Here is an 11,856-nt window from a genome sequence, read left to right on the forward strand (position 1 = left end):
ATGAATTTCATGGAACTCAGTTGGCAATTCCAAATGATACACAACTACTCCCACTTTCTCCACTATCTCATAGGGTCCCATGTATCTCGGACTTAACTTGTTTTTCACTCCGAAATGACTTACTCCTCTCATAGGAGATACCTTCATATAGACCCAATCTCCAACTTTAAAATCTATGCTCGTCCTTCGATTATCAGCGTAGCTCTTCTGTCGACTCTGTGCTGTTTTCATCATTTCTTTAATCAGGTATACTTGGTCCTTTCTCTCTTGCAAGACTTATGGTCCAACTACTTTACTTTCCCCTACTTCATTCCAATACAGAGGTGATCTACACTTTCTACCATACAAGGCTTCATATGGTGCCATTTGAATAGTGGCCTGGAAACTATTGTTATAAGCAAATTCTACCAAAGGTAGTTGCTTCTCCCAACTCCCTTCGTAATCCAAAACACAAGCTCTTAGCATATCTTCCAAAGTTTGAATCGTCCTTTCTATCTGTCCATCTATTTATGGGTGATAAGCACTACTAAACCTCAGACTAGAGCCCATCGATTCTTGTAAACTATTCCAGAAGCGTGACGTAAAATGAGGGTCTCTATCTGATACGATCGTCTTAGGCACTCCATGCAATCTGACAATCTCTACTTTATAAATTCTCGTCAATCTTTCTAGAGAATCTGTATTTTTGATGGGTATAAAGTGAGCATTTTTCGTCGGACGATCAACTATTACCCAGATAGTATTATTTCAGGCTGAGGTCCTTGGAAATCCCACTATAAAATCCATTGAAATATCCTCCCATTTCCATTCAGGGATTGGCAATGGCTGCAATTTACCGGCTGACTTTTGGTGCTCTGCTTTTACTAATCTACAGACAGAACATTTGTTCATAAACTCTGCTACGTCCCTCTTCATTCCTTCCCATCAAAAAAGTTGTTTCAAATCTTGATACATTTTTGTACTACCAGGATGAGCAGTGTAAGGTGTGTTATGAGCTTCCTTTAGTACTTTTTCCTTTAACTCTTTATTTGCTGGAATGACTCTTCGGTCCTTATAATATAGAGTCTCATCCTCTCTGAGGCTAAATTCCATTGGTCCTTTTGACTTTTCGATCTTTTTTACAACTTCCACAAGTTTACTGTCTTTCTTTTGACAGTCTTTCAATCCTTCCCAGTCAAATGGAATGAATTCTTGGATTGTAGTCAACATGATTTCCTGACTACGGTTTCTAATCAACAGTTTTCTCATACTACATAAGAGGGAATTTACTTCTGACGATGGAACAGATGAAGCTTCTTGTCTGCTCTTGTGACTTAAAGCATCAGCTACCACGTTGGCCCTTCCAGGATGATACTTGATATCGCACTGATAGTCGCTGATTAATTCCAACTATCTTCTTTGCCTCATATTAAGGCTTTTCTGCTCAAACAGATATTTTAGGCTTTTGTGATTCGTAAAGACTTCACACCTCTCGCCATACAAATAATGTATCCAAATCTTAAGAGTAAAAACTACTGCAACTAATTCCAAATCATGAGTAGGATAATTCTGCTCGTGATCCTTCAGTTGTTGTGAAGCATAAGCAACCACTTTCCCTTCTTGTATTAGAGCACATCCGAGTCCTACCTTAGATGCATCGCTAAACACCACCAAAGGTTTAAGAGGTTCCGGCAGTGTAAGTACCAGTGCGATTATAAGTCTTTTCTTCAACTCAAGAAAACTTGTTTCACACTTGTCATTCCAAGTAAATTTCACATTTTTCTTAGTCAAGGCGGTGAGTGGTCCAGACAAACGGGAGAATCCTTCCACAAATCTCCTATAGTAACCAGCCAGTCCTAAGAAACTTCGGATCTCATGCACACTGGTCGGTCTCTGCCAGTTCGTTATGGCTTCAATCTTGCTCGGGTCTACTGCTACTCCTCTACTAGAGATCACATGACCTAGAAATTTCACTTCTTTCAACTAGAACTTGCACTTACTAAGTTTGGCATAAAGTTTCTGATCCTTAAGTATAGTTAAATCTATACTTAGATGATGTATGTGTTCCTCCTTGCTCTTAGAGTAGATTAAGATGTCATCGATAAATACGACAACAAAATTATCAAAATAAGGTCTGAATATTTTGTTCATCATGTTCATGAATGCGGCTGGAGCATTAGTTAACCCAAAAGGCATCACCAAAAACTTGAAGTGGCCATACCTTGTCCTAAAGGCAGTTTTCAGCACATCCTGATCCTTGACTTTTAACTGATGATATCCGGATCTTAGGTCAATCTTTGAAAACACTACTGCTCCTTGCAATTGATCCAACAAATCATCGATTATGGGTAATGGGTATCTATTCTTAATCGTCACCTTATTCAACTCTCTATAGTCTATGCACATCCTCATAAACTCATCTTTTTTCTTCACGAATAACACAGGTGCTCCCCACGGTGAAGAACTGGGGCGGATAAAACCCTTCTCCAAAAGTTCCTCCAATTGTAGCTTAAACTCATTCAATTCGGTAGGAGCCATATGATACGGCGCTTTGTGAGCCAGAATTGTTGCCGGCTCCAACTCTATTTGGAATTCTGCTTCTCTATCCGGTGGTAAATCAAGTAACTCATCAACGAAAACTTCAAGAAAGTCTTCAACCATAGGTATCCCTTGGATTTCTATAGTTTCGGCTGTCTCCTCTACAATTATCAATAGAAACGCTGAGACTCCTTCATCGATACACTTCCTAGCTTGCAACGTCGAGATCAAAGGTGGGGTGGCCTTAACTGATGTTCCCGCGTAACTCATACTGTCTTCAGTTGGGGGTTCAAACACAACCTCTTGTTTCTGACAGTCTATTTTAACGTAGTGCTTGAAAAGCCAGTCCATCCCCAAAATTAGGTTGAATTCCATCTGACCGAATACTAACAAGTTAGCCTTCAGTGTCCTTCCTTCTAACTCTAACAGACAATCCTTAACTAAATGGGTACAAGATACTGTATTCCCGTCGGGAATTAATACTAAAACCCGTTGTGGTAAAAGCTTAGTCTGTAAACTACAAATTCATGCAAACGCTGCAGACACAAAGGATTGCGACGCACCCTAATCGAATAGTGCACAAGCCGAGAACCTTAACAAATTAACACTTCCTAAAAATATATACACCAGTATTAATACTAATTCTAACACATTCATAATACCTACAACATCATATATACTAAAAGGAAAAGAGAAAAAAAAAATACCAGTCATGATGCCAGCTTCGTCAATTTCAGGTGCGTTAACATCAAAATCACCTGGTGTTACTACATACACGCGTGCCGGGATGTGGGGCCTTGGCTTGTGATCACCAGCTCCACTACCTTGCATGGCGTTGGGACAATCTCTAATCATATGTCCTGGTTTCCCGCATCGGTAACAGACTCCATATCCCCTATGACATTCTCCAGGATGACGCTTACCACACTTACGGCATGGTGAATAAAAGGACGGCTTCTGTCCTCCTGTCATTATTCCCTTGCCTTTCTCCTAACTAGAAAAAGACCTCTTTTTCTCAGCACTAGTGCTTGCAGCAAACGACATGGCTATCTTTCGATCGGTAATGTTCTGGATCGCTAATTCCTTCTACTCAGCCTCTGCTATCGTCGCTACATTTACCAACTCTTGGTAATTCTCTATTCTGAGGCAAGCTACTTGACTTCGGATTCTAGGCAGAAGTCCTGCTTCAAACTTTTGTGCCTACATCTTTTGAGTTGAAATCAAGTGTGGTGCAGACCTTTTCAATGCCATTAATTTAGCAGCATACTGCTCTACAGTCGAACTGCCTTGTGTTAAGGACGCGAACTCCAGGGCTTTCAGTTGTTTGACAAAGTCTGGGAAGAATCTATTGTCAAACTCTTTCTTGAACCTCTCCCAAGAGAATGCAGCCACACTACCTAGTTCCCTAACTAGAAGTTGCCTACGTGTATCCCACCATATTCCAGCTTCTCCTTGGAATAGGTATCCAGCATATAAAACCTCTTGGTCCTCAAGACATCCACAAATCTCGTACATTCTCTCAAGATCTATAATCCATTTCTCGGCTCTCAGTGGCCCTTCATTACCAAAAAAATTCGGGTAACGGTAAATCATAAACTTCTCATATAGACAACCCCTAACTTCGGGTCTAGGAACGTGCACTTGTTGTTGTTGCTGATGTCTAAGCACGTCAGTTAGCATATGCACAACTTCAGCTAATCCTCCATCCATCGAGGAATTATGATTCTCCTTATTGAAGTCTCCCTCAGGGTTTTAAGGTATTCTACCACGAGTCATTTGTCCCTTCCTGTAACACACGAGTATACGTATTACAACCACATACTACCTTTCATACCTTTAAGAAATCCAAGCCTAATGATGACTAAATTTCAAACCTAATATTTGGTGCATTTCCTAAGGACATGTGGATTTACTACCCAGAGACGTATTGCTCTGATACCACCCTGTGACGCCCCCAAATTTCATTTAGGATCGGACGGACATTTGAAGAGTCGAGACATACAATACAAGGTTACCTGCCCCCGTTCAAATATATAAGATGTAATGTTCCTAAGATACATCTAACATTATACAATATTCGCAGCAGATAAATTTTTTCTTTAGCAATACTATGCACCAAATTGAAAATATCTCAAATGCTTAAAACATACTTCATATATAAAGACCCATTGAACAACTAAGATCACAACACTAGTCCAAAATGCTTATGATCCAAAAAGTACTGGAGATGCAACTCCATAGTACAAATAGTAATTTACGTTAACTACTATATTAACATTAACGTCGCATAGTCGCTCAGTCAACTGTGTGTAGTTGGTCAGCTCCTGATTCTCCTTCAGGTCTTGTAACAAGATCTACCATTCGAAAGGAATAGTAGTTGGGACTACCACAGTGAGATTTGAGATTTGATTACAAATCTCAGTAAGTTAACAAAAAACTTCTACATAGGCTAATGATGCATGGATGACAGCAAAAGCATGAATACATAATCAAATTCATAAGTAATTAAAGCATAACTTGACGTACAATATAGCATAACTGACATAATTTAAATTGAAACCTGAACTGAACTTGACTTGACATGAACTTGATCTGAAACTTAACTTAACATGAACTTACTCTGAAACTTGACTTTAACTGTTTAAATACATACTCCACAGTTGTTGTGGCCTCATGTATTCTATGTGTCACAATGCAATTAAATACATACTCGACAGTTGTTGTGGTCCCATGTATTTTACGTGTCACAATTGCTGTGTTTCACGTAGTGTATGTGTCACAATTGATGTGACTCCATACTTCGTGTGCCACAGTTGTTGTGGACCCCACGAAACAGAATGTAACTCAAGATGAAACGTGACTGGAATACGAAATGACAAAAGCCCTGACGTAACATAACGTGACTTGAACATAACTTAAAAGACATGACCAACTTGAGATAGGGTTTTATCGTAACATGACTTAAACATGTAACACATAATATTTCATAACATGATATCACATGTAATAGAAACATAATTAACCTGACATACTTGTAACAGCAAACATGACATGACATACATGTAATAGATGACATATTTAACATTATGTACTTGCAATATATGACAAAATATCTTGTGTAACAGATGAAACTCATGACAGAATAAATTCTGTGTAACAGACAAATATGTGATAACTTAGCATGGCCTGGCATATATGATAACACACATACATACACTGTAGTTCATTTACTTAGCACACATACATAGTAGACTGCTAGTAAGTTAAAAGCTAACTTACCTTGATCTCCGCGTTTTTTATAAAAGCTCAAGTGCGATCAGGAGGAACTGTAATTAGTGATTCTAAAAGTTAGAACTAAATCATTAATAATTTAAAATATGTAAAAATACTAACTTAAGAGTAAAATTTCCATTTTACCCTCTACATGTGAGAAAATGACAATTTTACCCCTAACTTAAGGGTTTTGCATGCTAAGTCTAAAAGTCACTAAAATTTACATGCCTCATGTAAATTTTATCCTAAACTCAAATATTAATTTAGAACAATTTAAAACTAATCAAAACTATTAAAACTCCATAGGGCCGAAATTCTCATATGTTATTTCCATTGATTTTTGTTTCTAACTTATTTTGATCAACCTTTTAATCTATGACTTATAAAGATGTGATCTTTAAACCAAACCATCACATGATTTAAAAAGATGTTCTAAAACATATATAAGCTTCTAATTCAAGATCACGTGGTTAAAAATTAACCAAAATATAAATTTAGCCAAGAACATCCACACTTTGGCCTATCCGAATATCTCTTTGCATAAAATTTCATATCTTTGAAACTAACATCAAATATTTTCAAAATAATGTTATAACATGTATATAAGAGGATTAGGATCCTTCAATAAAATTATCAAAGCCATTGGAATAGGTTTAAACCACCAAAGATTTAAACTTTCTTAAAACAGAAATTGTTTTTCCTCTTCCACTTTCTAAGTTTCTAGATCTAAGAAAATCTTTCATCAAAATCTTTAATCATGCAACAATCCTCAACCAATAATCATATACACATGTTAACAATACTCCATAAAAATTTCGGACCAATATCTATCCATTAGCTTGGTCAAAAACTCTAAACTGTAACATATTCTCTAGTTTATCTCCCAGAATGACCTTTTTAGAGTTTAAACAATATTTGACTGACCAAATTATCTCCAAATGGAACAAATAATATATTCACATAAATTAGACTAAAAAATAAACAACTTGTATGAAGGAGACTCTATGATAAAACACTTACAAAAGTTTCAAAATGAGCATGCAAAAGAATACTCAAGAGCTATCCGAGAGAGTTTGGTGTTCTTTCAATGAAATGTGTAAAGGAAGATAATTTCGTGGGGAGTGGCTGGAGGTATTTATGGACAAAATATGGAAGAAGATGAGGCTCGAGTGAGAGTTGAGTGTAGGTCTCTCTTACCCAAAATGAGAGTTGAGTGTAGGTCTCTCTTACCCGAAATGAGAGTTGAGTGTAGGTCTCTCTTACCCAATAATATCTACAAAAAAATCAGTTCAAGATACTTGGAAGAGTGTAGTAGCTAAGATCTTTCCATGTGTCCAATTAAAACTTTTCTAACTATCTCCAATAATTAAAAATACACTTCTGAGACCATAGTGAGTAATAACACTAACTATGTGGTTAGATTAAAACCTATACGATTAATAGATTCGTGAAAACTTATGGGAACTTCACAAGATTTCTAAAGCCAATAGAAATTTCATCATTAAATTTCTAGTGGGCTGTTACAGGTAGTATGCTGGGAGAGGTTATCAAAGTGGATTTAGAAAAGGGGGAAGTGGAATGGGGCGAGTATATGAGGGTGAGGGTTATGTTAGACATAACCAAACCTCTCCAATGGAGGAAACATCTGAAGGTGGGTGATGGGGTTTCTTGTTGGGTTTGATTTTTGTATTAAAGGTTACCGGATTTATGCTATTCCTGTAGAGTTTTAGGCCATACATTGCAAGAATGTGAAGTCTCTCTGGTGGGGGAGTCTCTTGAGCATTAGCCGTATGGAGAATGGATGAGAGCAAATTTTGTTTCCAATCGTCGTGAAGGAAAGTGGGGCTCTAGACCACGGAGGGGGATGTCATCGGTAGGGGATTTCGGCAATACTACAACGGTGAATTCAAACAAGATGGTGGAACCGTTAATCTCAGAGCCAACTTAGATTACTTCGGAGCCAAACCAGATTGTTGACGACATGGCACCTGTTTCAAATTCAAAAGAGGATAATTTTAATTTTCAGGGTACGAGAAAGGGGGGATTTCCAAATTCTCCTAAGGATGCTATGGAACAACCGAGTTTGAAAAAGAATTAGGCGGATGCTAAGGATATGGTCTGGAGGGAGTTTCCGTGGTCGAAGGAATGAAGCCGTTGTTTGGGGGAGTTTCAATAACTTTGGAAGGGGATATATCTAAACTGATTGAGGTACCAGTCTTGGGTTGTATGGCTGTTGAATTAGGCCCCCAGCCTCCTAGGCCTACAGCCTTAAGTGGGTCAAATTTGAGAAGTCTTATTTCTCTAAGGCCCAAGTTTGTTTCCAGAAAGGCCATCATTCGTAATCAAAATTATCATGCAGGAGCTAATGGTCCTGAGTTAGGGCACTCTCCTTCGAAGGAAAATAAACAGGTAGTGCGATTGAGCGGATGAAAGAGGAAGAAAGGAGAAGTTGTGGAAGAGGAAGTTGAAAGTAGAAAGAAACATCATGGGCTACGCTTCGTGACCTACTTATGAAGGAAGATCCCGATGTGCTTTTCTTGCAAGAAACTCGTTTAAAGGCTTCTAAATGGGTTTTCTATAAGTATAAGCTTGGTTTTAAAAATTGTTTTGTAGTTGATTCTATTGGACATAGTGGCGGTTTAGCAATTTTGTGGAAAGATGATTGTGATTTGCATGTTTTGAATTATTCCATGAATCATATACATGTTTTGATTAAGGATTCAATTTTCGAGGAGGGTGTGGGTTTAATCACAAGTGTTTATGGACATTTGCAAACTGATAGGAGGGAGGAGGTGTGATCTCTTATCAAATCTTTGGGACTGGGGTGTTTTGTCTGTGGTTGGTCTTTGGGGATTTCAATGAAATCCTCAGTCGATCAGAAAAATATGGGAGGATTTATAGGTGCGAGAGACAAATGGCGGGTTTTAGATCCATGTTAGATGAAAGGGGTCTTAGGGATTTAGGCTATTCCTGGAGGCCTTTTACATGGTGTAATAGGAGGGAGGGAGGTGTTATTTGCGAAAGATTGGATCGATTTCTAGGAAATGCAATGTGGCGTGAGGCTTTCCCTTTTCTTCATGTCCAACATGGAGTGGCAGCATACTCTGATCATACTCCGTTATGGTTGGATACTAATGGTGGGTTAATGAGACGGAGGGGTAATTGACTATTTAGATTTGAAGCCATGTGGGTAGGGGAAATGGATTGCTCAAATATTGTTGAGAGGATTTGGAGTGAGGGTGAGGGACCAATTCTTTTTAGTCAACTAATGGGTAGAATCTCTAAGTGTGGATCTAAGTTGACAAGGTGGAATAAAAGATCTTTTGGAAATGTTCAAAAAGAATTGGCTTTGGAAAAAGGGAAATTAAAAGAAATTGAAGAATTGGATCCTTCTTATCAACAAAGTTCCCTTCACAAGAATGCTCGGGAGGAAGTTTAGAAGTGGTTGGAAAGGGATGAAATTATGTGGAAAAAAGGTCAAGGGTATTATGGTTGAAGGAGGGTGATAGGAACTCGAGGTTTTTTCATTACAAAGTGACTGCTAGGAGGAGGAAGAACTGCATTTATCAGTTGAAAGATGATAATGGTAATTAGAGGTGAGGAGATCAAATGGATGAGTTGATAGTGGGGTTTTTTCAGAAGTTATTTTCTACTAAATCACACACCGATATCCCTGAGTTGCCTTCAGAAGTGGAAGGGAGGGTCTCCTCTCAAATGAATGAAGCCTTACTACTTCCTTATGTGGCTAATGAAGTTGAAGAAGCTACTCAGCAAATGCATCCCTCTACGGCTCCTGGCCCTGATGGTATGTCTCCTATATTTTTTCAAAAATATTGGGGATTGATTGGAAATTCAATTACTACTTTTGTGTTGAATGCTTTGAATCAAGGAAATTTTCCTAGGGATCTTAATCATACCTTTATAATTTTAATCTTAAATAAAAATAATCCCTCAAAAGTGGTTGATTTTAGGCCTATTAGTCTTTGTAATGTTCTTTATAACATTTTGTCCAAAGTCATTGCAAATAGGCTTAAAAAAATTCTACCTATGGTTATTTCTAAAACTCAGTGTGCTTTTGTTCCTGGAAGGCAAAGAACAGATAATATTTTAGTTGCTTATGAAATTTTACATTATCTCAGAAATAAAAGAGTGGGTCGAAAGGGTTATATGTCTCTTAAATTAGACATGAGTAAAGCTTATAATAGAGTCGAGTGGAGATTCTTGAGGGGGATGATGAGTGCTCTTGGCTTTGCTCAAATTTGAATTGATCTAGTTATGAAGTGTGTTTCAACAGTATCCTTTTCAGTTCTTGTTAATGGTAGTCCTAAAGGCCCAATTTGTCCAACTAGAGGTTTAAGGCAAGGGGCTCCCCTATCCCCTTACCTCTTCCTCTTGTGTACTGAAGGCTTGATTAGCTTATTGAAAATGAATGTTGGTCCAGGAATGGTGGAAGGGGTTAGAATTTGTAGAGGGGCTCCACATGTGAATCATCTATTATTTGCCGATGATAGTGTGATCTTTTGTCAAGCCGATGTTTCTACTAATGAAAATTTTTTATCTCTTTTGGACACTTACAAGAAAGCTCCAAGGCAGTGTATTAATAAAGAGAAGACTTCGATGGTTTTCAGTAGAAATGTGCATGAAGATGTGAAAGCAAATCTTCTATTAATGTGGGGTGGTAGTAATACTCAGCAGTTTAAGAAGTATTTGGGATTGCCACCCATGGTTGGGAGATCAAAATAGAGAGCTTTTGCTGGCATAAAGCAAAGGTTATGACAAAAAATTCAAATGTGGAAAGGAAATATGTTACCTCAAGGGGGTAAGGAAATTCTATTAAAAACCATGGCTATGTCAATCTCGACATATGCTATGGGCTGTTTTTTATTTCCTAAAACTTTGTGTCATGAAATGAAAATGATGATGGCTAGATTTTGGTGGGGTTTCAATCTCAAGAGAGGAAAATACACTGGGTTGGATGGCAGAAATTGAGTGATTCCAAATATCAAGATGGTTTGGGTTTTAAAAATTTGTATGATTTCAATATGGCCATCCTAGCAAGACAGGGTTGGAGATTACTTACTAATGTTGATTCTCTTCTCCACAAAATTTTTAAAGCTCGGTATTTCCCAAAGTGTTCTTTGTTTGATTCAAAAAATGGATTTAATTCCTCATATGTTTGGAAGGGTATTCATGGTGCCTTGAATTTGTTAAAATCTGGTTGCTCCAGGAGAGTGGGTATATGAATGCATATTAAGGTTTTTCAAGATCATTAGATTCCTGGAATCCAGCCAGCTAATCTACAAGGAGTCAATGTTGGTCCTAGCCAAGAAAATATGAAAGTTAATGACTTATTGGACAGTGTAAGGTGGAATGTAGATGTGTTAAGAGCTCTCTTCAATCCTAGGGTTGTGTCTCAGATTTTGAAGATTAATGTGTCTCCTAGTCATGAAGATTCCTGATATTGGGTAGCTGAAAAGAGTGGGCACTATTCAGTTTGAAGTGGCTATAAAAAGATTCAGATTGCAAATGTTCAAAGAGAAGGTGAAGGGTCTTGAGTTCAACAATATACTCCCTTTTGGAAGTGTTTATGGCAACTGAAAATTCCTTTGAAGAAGAAGGTGTTTGTATGGAAAAGCCTCTTTGGAAATTTTACCTACTTATCAAAATTTAATGAGAAAGAAAAATTTGGAGGCAGATGTGTGTGTGTTCTGTCACCAGTGTACAGAGGATGCTGCACACGTATTATTTTATTGTTCAACTATCTATCCATTATGTATTCAGGTTCACCTTTGTTGGGGGAGATTGGACTTGGGAGATCTTTTTGGGAGTTAATTTTAGAAGTGAAGAAAAAAGGAAATGAGGAAGAGTTCATGAGATTTATTGCAATTACTTGGGGGCTATGGTATAGAAGAAACAAATTTATTTATGATAATGATGCTCTTCAGTTTTCTTCTATTATTTCTACAACCTTGTCTAGGCAATCTGAATTTAAGCAAGTGAAGATTTTTTATAGTTGCAGTCGGGAAGCTCCAAGGGTGCTAAGCTGGAAACCTCCTCCTGAGGAAG

General features: G+C 37.8%; 1 protein-coding gene across 1 annotated transcript; it reads right to left on the reverse strand.

The window, feature by feature from the left end:
- Window positions 1-747: 747 nt before the first annotated feature.
- LOC122296738 lies at window positions 748-3,489 on the reverse strand. The gene is made up of 4 exons (XM_043106536.1): window positions 3,225-3,489; window positions 2,356-2,999; window positions 2,201-2,247; window positions 748-868 (listed from the first exon to the last, which is right to left on the reverse strand). The coding sequence occupies exons 1-4, from the start codon at window positions 3,487-3,489 to the stop codon at window positions 748-750; spliced, it is 1,077 nt and encodes a 358-aa protein (XP_042962470.1).
- Window positions 3,490-11,856: the final 8,367 nt, after the last annotated feature.

The sequence above is a fragment of the Carya illinoinensis genome, chromosome 15, assembly GCF_018687715.1.
Source record: "Carya illinoinensis cultivar Pawnee chromosome 15, C.illinoinensisPawnee_v1, whole genome shotgun sequence".
Lineage (NCBI taxonomy): Eukaryota > Viridiplantae > Streptophyta > Magnoliopsida > Fagales > Juglandaceae > Carya > Carya illinoinensis.